Consider the following 19,474-nt stretch of genomic DNA (forward strand, 5'->3'; position numbering starts at 1 on the left):
CAAACAGAATATGAAGTACTTTAAAGGTGCAGTTCGGTTCATTCAATAAAACCCTCTAGTGCTAAAATAAGCATTCGTTTGTCAGTTTTTGGAATAAAATCTCTCAAACCATTGGTTTCCCTTAATCTCTTAATCCCTTCTGTGTGGAGTTTGCATGTTCTCCCCGTGTCTGCGTGGGTTCTCTCCGGGTTCTCTGGCATTCCTCCCACAGTCCAAAGACATGCAGGTGTTAAGGTTAATTGAGGACCCTAAAATTTCCCCTGGTGTGAATGTGAGTGTGAATGTTTGTCTGTCTCTGTTTGTCTCTATGTGCCCTGTGATAGCCTGGCGTCCTGTCCAGGGTGTACCCAACCTTGCGCCCGATGTCAGCTGCGACCCTGATGGGCTTCTTTTTGGAGCCAGTGGAGTTTCCCTCTGCTGGACACTCACTATTCAGGCCCGGACGCTATGTCTACTTATTTAGACTGTCTATGGTATCAGTGCAACATCTGGGTATTTTTAGCATAGAGCAGATTTTGCTTTTGTTTTCATACTGCATGCTACAGTACATGCTACATTATGGCCAATAGAGCTGCAGTGATTAGTCAATGAATTCATCAGTTGTCAATTGCCAACTATTTTGTTAATCGATTACAGTAAATGGTTTGAGTCATTTTTTAAGAAAACAAATCAAATTCTCTGATCCCAGTTTATATTATCCGATGTTTACTGGTTTCTTTCCTCCTCTATGACAGCGAACTAAATTTCTTTGAGAAGTGGACAAAACAAGACATTTGAGGACGTCATCTGGGGAACACATTAAGATCTTTTTCACTATTTTATGGACCAAACAACTAATCAATGAATTAATGATTAATTAATTAGTACATACTGCTAGTATAGTAGGTTTTGAATACAACCAAAGGCTGTATTTTAACATACTTTGGAATCACATTAGGAAGGGATCTTTTAATGTCCGGTAAGAACTGGAGGAATGACTACGTTGAAAAAATTTGTACATATATATCAGAATGTCGCTTTCTTATACTGTGCTGACATATCATGTTATTATTAACAGTCAGCTGTATAATGAGAAGATCAGGTTGAAATGACTCAACATACAGCTGGAGCAGGCCATCTGATGTACGAAAGGTGCTTCACAGTAAAAGGTGTATATAATTATCATTTTCACTACCAAAAACATCACATAAAAAAGACAGTTTCGTGCAGATTGAACCAATTCAATTCAATTTAATTCAATTCAATTTTATTTATAATGCCAATTTCTACCAGAGGTTCTCTCAAGACACTTTACATAGAGTAGGTAAAGACCGCACCAATTCCTCCATGAGAAGCAACAAGTTGAACTTTCTTTAGTAAAAATAATACTATTATTAAAGATAGTATTAATCCAGTATTCTTGTGCACACAACCCACGCACTCAGCATGGTGACCAGATGGCACATACCAGAAGTATTCCTGGTGACAAGGTCTCATGGCAAACATGACAGCTGGTGACAGTTACAGAAACAGTCGACTCACCAGTTTTCTGATCTCACACTCCAGGTTCATGATGCAGTCGAGCTTCCTCTTGCGGCAGCGCTGTGCCGCGATGCGGTTCTTACTCCGCCGCCTCACGTCATGGATAAACTCAAGCTGTTCCGAGGTCAGTTTGTGCATTTTCACCAACATTTGGAAGTCATTCCGTGGAAGATTTGTGATTTGATCTACAGGGAAAGGCAGCTTCACCTGGAAAAAAAGAACAAGATGTTATGAATAAACCAAATTACAAATTTTCCGAAAGCATACCTCACATTCTCAGAACACATATCCAAAAACAACCAGAGACCAGGACCAGGACACTCAGACCACCCAAATACTAGGAAATACTGCAATACAAACTTTTGGCCATACTGCTGAACACTACAAGAGATTTGACTGAAGTAGTCATCAGTATCAGTGCCAACTGTAGAGAATTGTTATTTGAAAAAAGAGGGTTTAGAACCGCAATCTGAGTGTAAAGCAGGAATTATGTGTGTCTTATAGCACTATTGGTTCATGGAGATGGTACATGAGTTACAGGCTGTGGTAACATTTATTATGATTATTTATTTAAACGGAGAACCTTCATAAAACCAATTTTACCATTTGAAAAGGTAAAGAGGTTTTGGATGTGTGATGCTACCTCTGCTCAGATTAAAATAAGGATGATAAGGATGTCAGAGCCAACAGGAGAGTGAAGGAGATATCAATCAAACACTGTTCACATCCACACAGATCTAACAGACCACAAAGGTCTAATCAACAGAAAGAAGTGAAATCTGTTTGGGTTTACAATGGATGTGCAAGGTATGCTTTGATCTATTCTTTTATTTTCTACTTTGAGTTTATAAATCCTCAATTTAAAGAGCCCCTAACAGCCCATCTGCCATTGTGCTGCCTTCACATAGAAGCTCCCACCCCGTGTTTACTTGGTAGTGTTTTTGGGACTGTTTCTAGATGGGATTCTGATATATTTAGACCCAATATCTATAAATCCAATACAATCAGAGTTAACTTGAGGTGTAAAGGGGGCTTCGAAACCCATGACTATGTTTTACTAACTTATTTTGCAGCATAATATTTAAATAATTTATTTTAAATAATTTTAATGACATTTCAATGACTCCCAGGCTTTATCCACACTACAATGTTCTGCATTTCAAAACAAAAACGATCTTCCTCCACACAAGTGTTTTATCGCTGTATCATAAATCATCTCCATCCATATTAACATGCCTGAAAACACATATCACGTGACAGTTCTCATACACTGGGCAATGGGATGGGTACAGACATAAGGCCCTTTCCCACCCTACGGCAAATACGGATTTGGACCCTTTTATCCGGTCTCAGAGGTTGTCTTGTCGAGTTCTCCGGGGGAAACTGAGCAATACCACCGGAAATCAAGGCGGCAGTGTAGAGTCAGAAGTCCAGCCATTCGCGAAAATCAGTGAAGAAGAGGAGTAACTGGACATTTAAGAATGCCGCAAAATTTGGAGGAGAAAATATGCGAGTTGGTGAGGGGGGGTGTCCTTTCGTCATCCACCACTCTCATTGGCAAAACCAAAGAAAAACACTCGCCATACCTGGGAAGACAGACCAACCACTGTCAGCAGCATCACTAACATGGCGGCAACATTTAGAGAGGGAATGTTGTTTCGCCTATTTTATGTTAACCGGCCTGCAAACCTCCTACAATGGCTAACATTAGTCACCTGACTAGTACCTACTGGTCAAACAGAGAGGACAGATGCTTTGAAAGAGGAATAAAAGAAGCCATCTATGCAAAATTAGAGAAACCATCACTATTGTGTATTTCGGGCCTGTGTGTGTAACATGTATAATAATAAGAGTGAAAAAATTAAATTTCCCCGTGCGGGATAAATAAAGTAATTCTTCTTCTTCTTCTTCTTCTAAACAGTGGAGGAGGTCTGAGACACCACTTATCCCCAATTTACAATGCTGCCCTTTCATCCCTTTCCAGGAGATTCAACAATCTAACCTCAAAGAACAACTGTTCACAAATGGCCTCCTGTGACTCCAACGACTGTCGTTAAGACTCAATAGAGCACTAACGAAGTCAAAACCAACTTACCACCAGCGACTGCCACTCTAACGACGGTTGTTGGCACTTGGAGCACAAAGGGTTCCAGTGACATCATTGGTCTTGTGAAAGGTTAAATACCTGGATCTCCACACCAGTAAGTTGGACCAGTCCCGGCCTGGTCTGATGCGTACATGAACTGATGAAGCCTCTTGGATGAGAGGTGAAACGTCTTCCTAGACAAATAACCAAGTCCAGTGTCTTTTGACTGAAATTGCTTTGGGGATAACAATAAACTGGGCAAATGAGAACATTCACAGGCTTAAGCAAGTAACAGCAGTCAGCTCACGAGGAACAGTTGTTAGTAACTGCAGTTAGCTCTCAGATACCTTGCTACAGTTAGCACCTCTTCTTCTTCTTTTTCTCCTCCGGTAAAACACGACCACATTGCATTGTGGTATGCAGGAGTACAATGTAGTGTACATCTTATGTACAGTCAAATTAGCTGTGCATTGTGGGTATTCTATAGTGGACTATATAGTGAATACAATTAACGATGGAGAATTCAAACACCACTACAAAATAACTTACACGTAGAGTGCACTACTTCTGTGTAGGGAACAATTTCGAACACTGCTACTATGTGTGTTGACTTTTTTTTGCTCTTTTGTAAACTGTTCCTATTGCACTTCTGTTCTTACCACAAGCCTGACTGAGAAGTTGGAATTTCTGATTTCCGGTTACAAGTGAACGCAGCATAACTGTTAGTGACGATCTGGGCCCACAGACCAACTACTGGCGGCTTATTTCCATCTAGAGAGGGAATGTCTCCACAGACACAGATATTGGAATAATCAGCAAAGAGGCAACAAGTGCTTTCATTAGTGGGTCAAATGATCAGTCAACATTGTTTTAACTCACTCTGTGATAGAGAGGAACTTTAAATAGAGAATTAAATAGATGAAAATCTTACAGAGTATAACTTTAAAACCTTAACGATACCCATCCCTAGTGGGTATGTGTGTGCTGGTGTAAACAGGAAGAAGATTGTCTGACATTACTCTGTGGTTCAAAAAATCATGGATGTGTATGTTGAAAATACAGAAAATAAAGAAAATATTTGACTGGCCATAAATACAAATCCCGCTGTAATCTGTCCTGATTTCACCTATTTTACGTTAACCGACCTGCAAACCTCCTGCAATGGCTAACGTTAGTCAGGCAGACAGCTGTATTAGGTTGTTGCAGAGCGATGATCGGCGTTTTATGGAAAAAATCAAAGAGTCAGAAAATGTTTCTCCAGTTTAGTGGAGGAGAAGTGTGTAAAGGATCCCACTCAGCGGCCAGAGGTGATATCCCCACACATTAATTCTACCTCACTGAATCACCAGGTAATGCAGAACTATGACAACGATCCCTTTCTCTGTTGTTAATATACTGTTGTTTTAGTTTAGCTCTGTGAAACAAAACAAACAGCAAAGGCTTTGTCCACCTAAATGAGGGTGAAAATTCTCTGACACACACACTCACTGCATCTTTGTGCCATCATAATATCAATAAATATGGAAATGTTACTTGTATTTCCTCAAATGTAATATAATTTATTTTATAAACGGAGTACACACTCCTGTTTTTCATATGAGCACCTATAGAACACTGTGGTCTTCTCCTTTGTTTTCACTGGCGAGGTGGCGCGGCCTTTTATGTGGTGTAGGGTTGCTCTCTTCTATAGGAGACACTTTTACATGATTGACATCTCAATTTCAAAACAAACAAACAACAAAAAACACCTTGTCTGATTCGCTTAATAAACATCTCCTGTGATCTAATGAGGTGGGTTATAGAAAGGATTACGGCTAAATTTACCTCGTCCATAGAGGAGAATTTACAAGGTGAGTCAATGCATCATTGTGCCAATTAACTGTAGGACAGTTACCACTCTTGACCACAAGATGGCAAAAGAGCTCTGCTTCACATGCCTCGCAGAGCAGGACTTAGTGAGCCTTCAGCTCTCTTCGCCTTGCCTTATAGTTAACACAGTGCATTCTCAAGCAGAGGGGAAAAGGTGATCCAAAAGAGAGTCCCTCTCCATCTGTCCCTTAGCACCTTGGACAGAGCCAGTATAACAGATTGAGGGGGCAGTGTCAGGTGATTTCTGGGGGCATGAATATCTACACTGGCAACTAGCAGCAGTCTAGAACAAAAGAATTGGTGGAATAAATGCAGCAGTGATTTGACGGTGCAAAGCCAAATCAGAAAGCCGTGTGGTATTTCTTCACTCCTATAACACCATATCAATGTGTTTATTCTCTTTTTCTCAGTTTGAAGAGCAACAATAAGTCTGCCTCTCTCCCTCAGGTGATGGCAAACCTTATGATAAGCACATCATAGGCAGATCCACCCCAGTGGTATCTGTGTGCACCAGGGATCTGTAGCTTTAGGCAACGAGTGAAGCAGTGGAGGCATAACAAAGAGCCAGAGGAAGGCAGCCGGATGAGCTTGGCAGAGATGAGAGGAGCTGCAGTTTTCTCATCTCCCCTTTCCCTTTGCTTCCCTGTGGCTGCCTATGAGGAGCACAGGAAGTCAAACAAAGGAGGAAGAGAGGAGAAAGAGGAGCAAACGATGCTACTCCACACTAACATATACATAGAGACTCTTAACTGCTCAGATGACTACAGCCATAGGCTGCAGCAGATGTGGCTCTGTTTCTCCACCAGACAGTACACAGTGATGGCTGAGGCCTCACCTGGTGTAAGTGCCACAATCAGGGTGATAAACAGAATGCTGCCTACTCATGACAGAATCCAAATGAGTCTTCAGTGAAGAGCAAATCTAGATGTCAATCTATCCCTGAGAGAGAAAATTGACTGAGTTTTCTCATTAGAAGTGCAGCCCTCTGAGCTGCCAGGAGCCTTATTTCTCATCTCAGCTCAACATCTGCATGCAGACACATGAATAAATAATGACCCAAGCGTTCAAGGCCACACTCGGCTCTTGCTACTTTGCCAGGGCATGACAACTCCAGCCTCAAAGAGAGGAGTGGGGTAACGCTATAAAACATCAGTACGAGCTGCCAAATTCGTCTAAAGCAGAGGAGAAGATGACTCTGTTTGTGATTCCATAGCTTGTATCTCATGCAGAGCTTTTACAGAGGTGTGAACTTTACCCCGGTACAGGGTCTGATGGGATCTTTGGCAAAACTAGGCTAGAAAAACAAGGGGAAGAAGACGCTGCAACCTTGTGATGCTTACTTTTCCCCCGCATCCACCACCACCAGTCATCGGTGCACAGGGGACAGCTAAATTTAGCCGCTTCACCACCAGACCCAGTTCAGCAGCAAGGCTGGAATGACTGAGTATGCTTCAGCAGTGGTCATAAATTCACACCAAACTGCTCTGGATTTACATTTCTTTCTAAGTACACTTCATTCCTACCCCCAGTCACTCTGGGGGTAGTCAAAATGAAAAGTAGGGCTCATCATCTTATATCTGCCCAGACACTGTGCACGATTGAAAAAAATAACAGATGTTTCAGAGTCCCAAATTTAGGCTCAAAGTACTATTTATGTGGGACAAGTGAAAAATTAAGTCAAAAGGATGTTTAGATTCATCACATGTTCAGGTTTATTACAGCTTGGGTCTTCCTTTCATGAACTGGAGATCAAATTTGTCTGATGTTCTGAATATTGTCTTTTTTTCCCTGTTCTTTTTAGCAATGTACAATGTTAATATCATTGGAGGAGTAAAGAAATGGCAACAGCAGAACCTCTGTGCATACAGTCCAGTTCAGTCTAATTAGTTTAACCTGCTGGAGGTACTGCACAACAGTAGTAAGTGGATGAATAAACTGCTTGTCAATATAACTGCCCCCTTAAACAACAAGAAAAGTGTTTTAATCAGTGATCTTTAAGTCGGTTGGTAAGAGTATTTTTGAACTTTACACAGAGCCAGGCTAGCTGTTTCCCCTGCTTATAGTCCCTTTGCTGGTTCAAGGGGAAACCATGCTGCTGTGTCATGGACTGCTGCATCCACATACTATGTTTTCATTCCAACTAATCTCCAACTCCATTCACATAAGCATTTTAGCTCCGTATCAGAAATAATCTCTATTTCAAGAATGGAATAACGCTCTCCACATTGCAGATAGTTGAATTTGTATCGTTATGTGTCTTGATAGGGGGCGTGGGCCGTGGCCCAGATTAGAACAAACGTGATACTGCAGTCAGCTTTCACAACAGAAGGTATTTTTTAAAATGATTCCTGCTTGACACCTCTGCTCCAGGCCTGTGTAATGCTGTTCCCTTATCTACTCTTATCCAAACTAAAATGAGATCTTATCTTTATAATATGTGGTTTAGAAACACACATTTGTGTTTCATGAGATTTCTGTAATTAACCCTGTTACAGTGCACATGCTTGTAAAAGGGATAATAAAGAAGCATCACACATAAACTGAGTCAGATCTTAATGAAGATAATGTGGCGAGGTTCAGTAAGAACTGTTTAGTCCTGCATTCTCAGAGAAATAAATGTTTTGCTGCTCTCTTGCCGGATTATGTAATAATAATAATAGAAAATTAACAATAATAATACTAATAGTAATAATAATAATAATAATAATAATAATATATTTTATATAACTACATTTACTGTGAGGATCAACATTATAGAACAAAGTATTCATTCTTCATTTATTCTGAAATATTGTAATTTTTTATTAATAATTTAATAGAATATCAGCTGTGGCTATACCACTGTATGTTTTTTTAAATAACTAATACACTTCAACAAAAACCTTTCTTTTGTGAAAAAAAACAGTGATAGAAATTAGAGAACAGTAACCACTGTGTCAGAAGAGAAGATTTTAACAATGTCTTCTTCAATAGGATTAAAAAATGAACAGGAATGTAGAGGCCACAGCTTCGAATGACTTCAGTACATCTGCGCCCACAGGACATCACTAGTATCTCACACTGCTCTGGTTTGATCTTGGTCCATTCTTCTTCAGTCTCTTCCACAGTTCACTAACTGGAGTGGGTTTCTTAGACATTACTTTGTAGCCAAGGATTTTCCAGAGATTCTCTGTGGGGTTTAAATCTGGACTCTGGGCTGGCCATTTCATTTTTCAATATTTTCAGCTTAGTGTGACAGGGGCCATTGTCTTGTATGCAAATTGCAGCTGATTGGGAGACAGTTGCAGTGAAGGTATTGCATGTTGCTGAAGGAGGCTCACATAAACATTTGCATTCACCCTGCAGTGTAGCTGTACAAGAGGCCCAACTCCTGCTGCAGAAAACATCCCCCAAACCATGACACTTCCTCCTCCAAATGTAACTGACTTCTTTACACACTTTGGGTTCAGTCTTTCCCCAGTCCTACGCCCAACATAATGTTTCCATCAGACCCAAATAAACTGAATGTCCTCTCATTACTGAAGTCACCCTGGACCAGTTCTCCTCTGTCCACACAAGGTGCTCCTCAGCAAAGCAAGTCTAGCCTTTTGATTCTTTCTGCTGATGAGAGGTTTGGCCACTGCAGAGTGGGCTTTCACTCCAAAAAGTCTTAAACGATGAGACATTGTGTGCCGATCTCCACTATATAACGTAATAAGCATTCTGTGTTATTAAGATTTCCATGGAAAAATCATCTGATCCTTTACCAGCAGCAGCAACTGTAGTTTGTTTGGAATATACACAGGAAGAAATGTGTAATTAATTAGAACAAAATATCAAACTTCATCAACAAAAAAGAAAATCCATAAAAACCCAACATAACTTGCAGTACCGGAAACACCGTTTCATTGCCAAATTATTTCTGGGCATTGAAGTGCAAAGACACCACAGTACTAGCCAACGAGCTGCAATGACACACCCAAAATCAACACAAGAATGTTGTAGATTAACACTGTAAGGTAACTGCTACATGTCTTTCTTCCAGCACTGCACAGGATAAATGGCCCTGCAGAGGAATAGAGATGTTACTGTGCCCCATCTGGCCCTGACGATCCACGCACTGTACTGTACAGTATGCTGTAACTCAGCTGCAGCAGCATCCTGGGATCTCTGTCCTGATCACACACCATTCTCTTCAATGCACACACTAAATAAGAGTGCAAAAGTATTTCCTGTTAGTTCTCTTTATTTTTCCCACTCACTCAGCGCTCCAGAGCAATGCAGCATACGCTCCAGGGGTGATTTGGGAGGTAATGAGGAGGCACTGTATCTCATTACCTTGATACTACATTCTTTTGTAAATGCATGGCTAGATAAATATAGATTTCAAAGTAAAACGCTTGGGTAAACATTACTCCTCTTGCTCACTTTGTCCCTCTGCGTATTCTGTAGGCTAAAAACAAGTCTTCTAGTGTTGCCATAAGTGCATTTCCATGTGCAACGTCTTTATTAAATACAAATTTGAGAATGAAATGTATGGGCAAACGTGTTAACCTGGAATAAGTCTCCATTAATATATCACAGTGTGCAATGAGACTGCCTTGCTCTTTCATTTTTGTTCATTCAGGTACACTTACACTCAGGTATTTACTGTATATTTCATTACATCCTTTCAAACATTCTGTATTTCTAGATTTACTATACTATAATTAAGAACTCATTTCCAGCTAACAGTCATAGATAGTAGACTTCTGCACATTACTCATAGCTCACTAAACACCCCACTAAAGGCATTTATCACTTTTGTTTCTGACTAAACAAGTAAACAGCTCTACTGCTAACATTATGAATAGCAAATTGGAAACAGACCACAGCCACATCATATCTAGATTGTGCAAGGCTAGCAGAACTGATATTAAGGTCTGTGCACTTCCTGTCACACATGCGTTACATTCTATCACATGTATCGCTCAGATAAAAAGAACAACAACAATGTGCTGATGTATCACAACTACTTCCTCATTCCTCCTACTTGCTCTCAGATTTTCACCACTGCGGCCAGACGATACGCTAGAATGAGCTCAACGTATACGCTGCACCCAGGAGCTGGAGCTCTGAGAGACACAAAGAGAGAAAGAGACAAATGGTGTTGTGTTGAAATTCATGTTGTACTCTCAGCTGTTTGCGGTGGTAAGGTCTCAACACTCAAACTTTAAACCATGTCCGATTCAGGTGGGCTTGTGGCAGCCTTCACATAATAGCTGAGACCTGTGTGACTGACACTATTCATGTGGTTCTGCCATTGCAGTTTAGATTACATTCAGTGCCGTTTTAGGCACCAATTTATTCTAAACACGTTCCCACCCTCTCTGAAAGGTTTTTCTGTTTTTACGATCTGAAACAATAATGGTACACATAGTTTTAAGGATACAGATAACATACAGTATTTGCCTCATTTACTTAACTCAATTGACCTAAATGTAAAATCCCACAGATTCCTTTCTTCAATTATCTATAAATTAGAAATTTCATGCGTTGCATAGTTCCCCAATTTATCATCTGAAACAGCTTTAAACGTACACAACAGAGGAATAATCAAAGTGATATAATATATGATGGAATTTAAATTCTCTCTCTCTTTCCAATATGAGATCCCATTGGGAAGAAGATTTGGCATCTAAAATAACAGATAACAACAAGCAGTCCATCCTTCAAAGAGTACATACTGCCTCAATTTGTGCTCAGGTCCCTACAATTCAAGGTCCTACACTGCTCTCATTCATCCAAAGAAAAGTTGGCTGAGGTTTATCCAGACCCCTTATGCAACAGATTTAGGACGGTAACAGGAAAGTAATCCCTCATGCATACATTTTAAACTTGCACATATCTTCATAATCACATCTATTGATACTATGATCTATGATCTATTGATCTATGATTTTTGTGAAGATGTCCAACATGCAAACTTATGCATTTTGGTATCTTCCATTAAATGTATTTCAAATTGAGTTTGCTCTTATTGATAAGTGCTAAATACTTAGTGTAAAAGTAACATCTTCAATTAATTGAAATTCAAGTCTTCAATTAACCTAACATGAGCATGTCTTTGGACTGTGGGAGGAAACCAGAGAACCTGGAGAAAGCCCACACAGACACGGGGAGAACATGCAAACTCCACACAGAAGGGCACCAGCCAGGATTCGAACCAGTAACCCTCTCGCTGTGTGGTGACAGTGCTAACCACCACACCACCGTGTTGCCCCAGGAAAAGGCTCAATGAATGTTAATTCAGTGTGTTTTCAACCCTTTGTTGAACAGAGAGCTCCATCTAGAGGACTCCGGAAATAATGCAAATGGTTCATGAAGCTTCATTTGGACACCACTAGTTATAAAGTCAGTGAACAGACGGACTGACAGTGATTCACACTAATATTTCGATTAGCTAACATGATAAACTGTAAAGCAGGCGCCCCGAGCTTTAGGGTACTTGTCCCCCCCTCCCTCTCCCCCCGCTGGCCAGCCCGTTTGTAGTCACACTGCCTGGGCCTCGCGCAAATGCTTCTTGCCTGTCCATACGTCATCACGCCGTAACACGTCACATGCATTGATGACGTCATCGCGATGCGTCGCTTTGTTTACAAATCTTTCCATAGACCTTGGAGTTTTTGTGCGTCTTGTCCGACTGTTTTTGAATATTTTTATCCGACCAAATCTGCAGTAAACACTCCACCTCTGCCTCACACCAACGTGAACCTTTCGCCACCATTGTTGTTGTAAAATGTTCGTGCATGGTCCTTTTTATTTTTTTCTATGTCCGAACAGGCGCACATAAAATGACGTGAGAGCCGCCGTAGGCGTCGTGCTCGTACACGTGCGCACGCTCGTGCTCGTACATGTGCAAACGAGCTTTACAAAAGCCCATCTCTCTCAAACGGGCCGTGGACGGCCAGCTGGCCGCAGCTAGGCGCGGAGCAGTTGCACTCACACTGGTCAAACGAGCTAGGCTTTTCCCGTTAAACCTGTTTTGGCCCGGTGCGGAAGGACAGTCTTAGTGCGCCCTAAACATAAGCTAACATTGGCCATGATAAGTTAAGAGTCATATCAAACTAAAGCTGGATCTGACAAACTTCCCAAGTGCAGTGAACTGCGCAAGAATACAATTAATTGCCTATGAATTGAACTTTTTGAATATTTTCAAAAATTTTGTGGCAATTCTAGAATAGCAAATGCTTTGACATTAGCGCATGCTATAAAGGGTTAGCAAAGTGACTGGGTATTATCAGTTACGATACCGATTAAAAGGTAGAACATTAGCTTACATTTGCAAGAGTATGTTTTATTGCTGATGCATTTAGCTAACATTTTATGGCAATAATCAGATAACAGTGAATGATAAAACATATAGTAACAGCAGCACAAGGACTGACCCAGTAATGTCCAGTGAAGGGAATAACAGCGTTACTAACTTTTTTTAGTAACGAGTAATCTAATATACTCCTCTTCTTGCCGTTATAATGCCGTTACCATTACTCCCAATAAATGTGGCGCGTTACTATAATTATTGGCTCATTGAAGCTTTTTTCATCAGACAAACTAGATCTCTGAGTCAAGCGGCAAAGACTGTTCTTTCTTGGTGAGGGGGGATGAGACAACCACATAAATGAAGATGATTAGTAGAGAAAAATTTCATGGTAAGCCAATCAGAGGTAGAGTTGGGCCGGTGTTCATCTCATCTCATCTCATCTTCATCAGCTTATCCGGGGTCGGGTCGCGGGGGCAGCAGCTTTAGCAGGGGACCCCAAAATTCCCTTTCCCGGGCCACATTAACCAGCTCTAACTGAGGGATCCCGAGGCGTTCCCAGGCCAGTGTGGAGATATAATCTCTCCACCTAGTCCTGGGTCTTCCCCGAGGCCTCCTCCCAGCTGGACGTGCCTGGAACACCTCCCTAGGGAGGCGCCCAGGGGGCATCCTTACTTGATGCCTGAACCACCTCAACTGGCAACACTGCCCCCGCTGCTCCGATTCTCCGGCCAAACTCACGCTCCATCGTCCCCTCACTCGTGAACATGATCCCGAGGTACTTGAACTCCTTCACTTGGGGTAAGGAATCATTCCCTACCTGGAGTAATCAATCCACCGGTTTCCCGCTAAGAGCCACGGCCTCAGATTTAGAGGTGCTGATCCTCATCCCAGCCGTTTCACACTCGGCTGCGAACCGATCCAGTGAGTGCTGAAGGTCACTGACCGAAGATGCCATCAGGACCACATCATCTGCGAAAAGCAGAGACGAGATCCTCAGCCCACCGAACTGCAATCCCTCCCCACCACGACTACGCCTCGATATCCTGTCCATGAAAATCACGAACAGGATTGGTGACAAAGCGTATCCCTGGCGGAGGCCAACACCCGGGGGAAACGAATCCGACTTACTGCCGAGGATCCGGACACAGCTCTCGCTTTGGGTGTACAGATATTGGATGGCCCACAGAAGTGACCCCCTCACCCAATACTCCCGCAGCACCTCCCACAGTATCTCCCGAGGAACCCGGTCATATGCCTTCTCCAGATCCATAAAACACATGTAGACTGGATGAGCATACTCCCAGGCCCCCTCCAGGATCCTTGCGAGAATGAAGAGCTGGTCCGTTGTTCCACGTCCAGGACAGAATCCACATTGTTCCTCTTCAATCTGAGGTTCGACAATAGGACGAACCCTCCTTTCCAGCACCTTGGAGTGTACTTTACCAGGGAGGCTGAGTAGTGTGATACCCCTGTAATTGGCACACACCCTCTGGTCCCCCTTTTTAAAAAGAGGAACCACCACCCAGGTCTGCCACTCCCTTGGCACTGTCCCAGACTTCCACGCAATGTTGAAGAGGCGTGTCAACCAAGACAGCCCCTCCAAACCCAAAGCTTTCAGCATTTCTGGACGAATCTCATCAACCCCTGGGGCTTTGCCACTGTGGAGTTGTTTGACTACCTCAGTGACTTCCGCCAGGGATATTGACAATGATTCCCCATCAGCCAGTTGAAGATCTCTCGGACAGGGGCCTCCTCCAGACGTTTCCAGTTCACCTGCACTGCTCTTTTGGGTTTACCTGGTCTGTCCAGAATCTTCCCCCATCCTCTGATCCAACTCATCACCAGATGGTGATCAGTTGACAGCTCTGCCCCTCTCTTCACCCGAGTGTCCAAAACATACGGCCTCAGATCAGATGATACGATCACAAAATCGATCATCGACCTTTGGCCTAGGGTGCTCTGGTACCATGTACACTTATGAGCATCCTTATGTTCGAACATGGTGTTAGTTATAGATAATCCGTGACTAGCACAGAAGTCTAATAACTGACGACCACTCGGATTTAGATCAGGGAGGCCGTTCCCAATCACGCCTCTCCAGGTGTCTCCATCATTGCCCACGTGGGCGTTGAAGTCTCCCAGGAGAACTATGGAGTCCCCTACCGGAGCCCCATGCAGGACTCCATTCAGGGTCTCCAAGAAGGCCGAATACTCTGAACTGCTGTTCGGTGCATATGCACAAACAACAGTCAGAGTTTTCCCCTCTACCACCCGCAGGCATAAGGAGGCGACCCTCTCGTCCACCGGGGTGAACTCCAACACCGCGGGGCTCAGCCGGGGGTTTGTGAGTATCCCCACACCTGCCCGGCGCCTCACACCCTGGGCAACTCCAGAGAAGAATAGTGTCCAACCCCTATCCAGGAGTACGGTTCCAGAACCAAGACTGTGTGTGGAGGTAAGCCACCAGATCCAACTGGTAGCGCTCCACCTCCCGCACAAGCTCCGGCTCCTTCCCCGACAGAGAGGTGACATTCCACGTCCCAAGAGCCAGCTTCTGCTGCCCGTGTAGTGCCCGTGCAGCAGCGCACCCGACCCAAGTGGTTCCTCCTGCGAGTGGTGGGCCCACAGGATGGAGAGGAGGGAGGTGCCACGTCACTTTTTCGGGCTGTGCCCGGCCAGGCCAAACCCGGCCACCAGGCGCTCGCCGGCGAGCCCTCCGTCTGGGCCTGGCTCCAGACGGGGGCCCCGGGCTACCTCCGGGCAGGGTCTCTCTTCCTCTTCGTTGTTTGTCCATTGAGTCTTTGTGAACCATTCTTAGTCTGGCCCCTCGCCTGAGGCGACTTTGCCATGGGAGACCCTACCAGGAGCACTAGGCTCCAGACAACACAGCCCTCAGGTTCACAGGGACACACAAACCTCTCCACCACGATAAGGTGATGGTTCCCCGAGTGGGCCGGTGTTGTTGACACAAAATCAAAAGCATGCATGGTTGTACACACAATGTTAAAAGCTACAATCAGGTTGAGCTTTGGGTCCAACTTTTCATATCTAAGAGAAGAATGTGCTAATCTTTCAAATATGGCTTCTTCTGTCTTTTAAGGAGACTGTACTGTCTATTGTACGAAACTGCTGATAGTTCTCAGATGTGGCTCATATTCAATTAAATTTAATTGAATTTTATTCACGGTTCCAAATCATTACAGAAGTCAAGACACTTTACATATAGAGTAGGTAAAGACCACACTATATGGCTAATTTATGATTTACAGAGACCAAACAATTCCCCCATCAGTTGCAACAAGTCGCACTATCTTTAATAATCATAATAATAATAATAATAATAATAATAATAATAATTGTTATTATTATAGTTACAATACATTAATATTAATCCAGAAATCTTGTGCACACAGTGGCAACAAAAACCTTCCCTATTACAGCAGGAACGTCGGACAGACCCGGCTCTATGGAGGACGGCCATCTGTTTGCACCGGTTGGGGAGGAAGAAAAGAAGAGAGAAAGAGAGAAAAGACAGACAGATGGACAGAGAGAGACAGACAGACAGACAAACACAAAGACAGACAGACAGACAGACAGACACAAAGACAGTCTCAGAGATACAAGCAATCACAAAAGTAACAGTAAATATAATAATATCTATAGTAATGTTAGTATGACTTATATGTTATGGCAGTTAATATACCAGAGGGATATGAATAGCAACAACTGCAGTCAAGGTGAAAGATTATGATTATGATAATAATTGCGGTGGTAACACAACATATGAACACGACAGCCCATAAGCACAGAGCAGGAGCTGCCAAGAGACCTCAAGTGACCCTAGCTACCTTGAATGACTAGGCTTCAGTCAGACTGCCCTGCACTTTAACAACTTCCTTCCTCATCCGTATTCACTGTGTTCAGCCCACAGTCCAGGGTTGCAACTGTTTTTTTTCTTTACCAAAGCTACTTTTCCCCTCTGCCATTTGCTCTGCAACAATGAGGTCTGCCTTCTCCATGTTTGCTTGTATGGCAGAATTACAGAGGGGTGGTGGGACAAGTGGCCCATGAAGTATGAGTTAGCAGTTCTTCACCACATAAATGCAAAGGGAGAGTAACCTAACACTGAGCTTTACTTTCTATGACCCTCCCTGTGGCCTTCACTTTAATGTCAGTGCAATAAACTGTAGAGCAGGCAGGTCTGGGAAGCATTCATTTAGGAAGGATCTTCCACAGGCTGTGATACTAAGTGGAAAGCTGGCAGATAAACCTGTGTAAGTCAATAGAGATTTGACAGATGTTATTGTGTGGAGTAATGGCGCGCCAACAATGGTTGACACATACATAACACAGTCATACCCACACAAAGAAGGGAACTGAAATGTCTCCTAGTCATTTTTGGGCTTCTCTTCTGATTGATAGCTCAGCACTGTAAATCCATACCACATAATTTACTGTGGCACATTCAGCAGCCACTTCAAAGGCCCATAAATCTAATAGCGATGGGTGTTGTGTAACACGATGTGAAGGTAATAATAACACATTACTGCTGAGCCTCTTCATCTTGCAGCTCTGTTTGAGCAATGGAACTGAATTCTTTCCACGGAAAAGCAAAATCCTGTCACGCAACCCTTGCGACACACCGACTCTTGAATCTCATTGCTCTTTGAATCCGATCACCATGGCAACGCAGCACTTTCTCTCTCTGTCTCCCTTTCTGCTCCCTTGTGCACTTAGAACAGCCCTCTCCGCCAAGCTTATCAAAGATAACTCTGCCTGTACATCAAGCAAACATCACTGGATGTAATATCACAAGAGTCAAGATGGCCTGGTGGTAACACAGAGCCTCCGGGAGGGGTCATAAGTTCAAGCTCTGCAACAGCCAACATGTGATGTCAATGCTAGTATCATGTGAAAACTTCAAACCTGATTTTATTTTAAAAGCATTTCAAATCCCAACCAGGAAAACCAAAAAAGAGCTCATTTTCCAAGCTCCTAAAAGCATTTGAGAGATACAGAATTTTTTATAATTAAAGTGAGTAAACAGCAGTGCTAGGAGGAAGAAATGCAGGCGGCTGTGGAGCAGAGGTAGAGCGGGTCTTCCTCCATTTGAAAGCAGTAGTGTGTAAAAGCGCCTTGAGTAGTCAGAAGACTAAAAAGGTGCTATATAACAGTGGTGGCTGCTAGCCTTTTAAGGAGGGGAAGCTCATTTTTCCGGCCTACATCATAAATGTGTTTGTTTATTTAGATGTTCTACCCTTCGTTCCTTTTCAAGAAAATGATCTGTGACCTTGTCGTACCAACTAGGTGTCTTTTCCAGGGACTTGACCAGTGTCCTCTCAATGGCCAGCAGAGCTAGGCTGCTTAAACGGCCTTGGCCCAGCTGGAGCTGCTGCGCCAGGCTACTGTGAAGTGTGACCGCCTGTGAGTGTGAGTGTGAGTGACGGAGGGAGAAGCTCCACCGCTGCTGCTGCTCGTTGGGAAAAGAAACCGCAGAGTGACAGAACAGAGTCACCAAAAACAACGCTAGTCGTTTTTAACAAAGACAAAGTCACTGGGGATTGGTAAAGTCTACGGATCAGTTCAGAACAACGGAATGAAAAACTTGGAAAATGCTCTACTGGATGTTTATTCTTCTGATTCGCTCATTTAGCTGTCAATCAAAAAAGGATTCCTCCTCAGACATTTCATCAAATCATCATGCAGAATCCGAATGTCCGGGCCAGCCCACTGTCCCATAGACCCCCAGAGACGCTGAGCGTCCGATGGGCGGGCCAAAGCCCAGCATTTATCCATTGAGCGTCTAGTTTGGCTGCAGTGGAACAACTCGCTCTACGCTTCCCCATTGAAATCAGTAGAAGCCGAGCGTCTGACTGCTGTGGCGCTGTGGGGATGAAGGAGAAGGAAATTGCGCCGGTTACCTGTGATAAGTAGCTGATTCGCTTTCTAGCGCGTATTAGTCAATGAAATGTACACACAGCAGTACATATTTCACCACTTTTCTTTGGTGACGTTTCAGGTGAAGCTGAGCTTCCCTTGCAGTCTTAGAGCAATCGTCACTGCTATTTAATACAAGTCCATTTACCATTTGCCAAAGCTGTTCTTTGTAAATTGATTATAATGCCTTTCACTCTCCCTTAGGTGGGAAATCTTCTCATTTAGATGTGCTGAGCTCCACCTGTGAATTAGGGGGCTCCCTCACTGATCTTTACCCGGTAAACAACAACAGTCGTCTAGTCTGCAGCTTGGAGGACGTCTGCCCATGTGGATTAGGGGAAGATGATTAGAGGATTGGCTATTCATCCTTGTCAGCACTGTTGAGCTGCACTACAGTCCCGTCATGAGACCGAGCTGAACCTCTCGCCCACACAACTCCAACTCACTGCAACCGCCGGCCATTAAAACTTTATGGCCACAACACATCACTGCTGTAATGTATTCGTTTTAATCCCTTTGCGACACACACCTTCACTGCAGCTGGGTATCACAGCTAATTGTTGATCGATCAGAAATGTCAGTAGTCGGCTAGGCTTCACTTAGAATTAGCATTTTGCATATTTATAGGCACGAATTATAGATGTCAGTGTTTCTGCCGGGATAAAATGAGCTAGTTAGGGTAGTTGGCACTGGCAGGGAGATGGATAGAGCCATAGGGAATCACTTCAGAGGGCAAGTCTGCCTTGGGAGAATCCTGAGCCTTCAACTGCCTGCAGTGC

General features: G+C 43.3%; 1 protein-coding gene across 2 annotated transcripts in view; it reads right to left on the reverse strand.

Moving 5' to 3' along the window:
- bach2b (BTB and CNC homology 1, basic leucine zipper transcription factor 2b) overlaps window positions 1-19,474 on the reverse strand; it is a 157,781-nt gene that overhangs the window by 7,256 nt on the left and 131,051 nt on the right. For both annotated transcript variants that reach the window (XM_083934709.1, XM_083934710.1), the window contains exon 4: window positions 1,522-1,728. In XM_083934709.1, the coding sequence (XP_083790835.1) occupies window positions 1,522-1,728 (207 nt within the window). The remainder of the gene's footprint in view (window positions 1-1,521; window positions 1,729-19,474) is intronic.

Source organism: Echiichthys vipera (genome assembly GCF_963691815.1).
Source record: "Echiichthys vipera genome assembly, chromosome: 19".
Taxonomy (NCBI): domain Eukaryota; kingdom Metazoa; phylum Chordata; class Actinopteri; order Perciformes; family Trachinidae; genus Echiichthys; species Echiichthys vipera.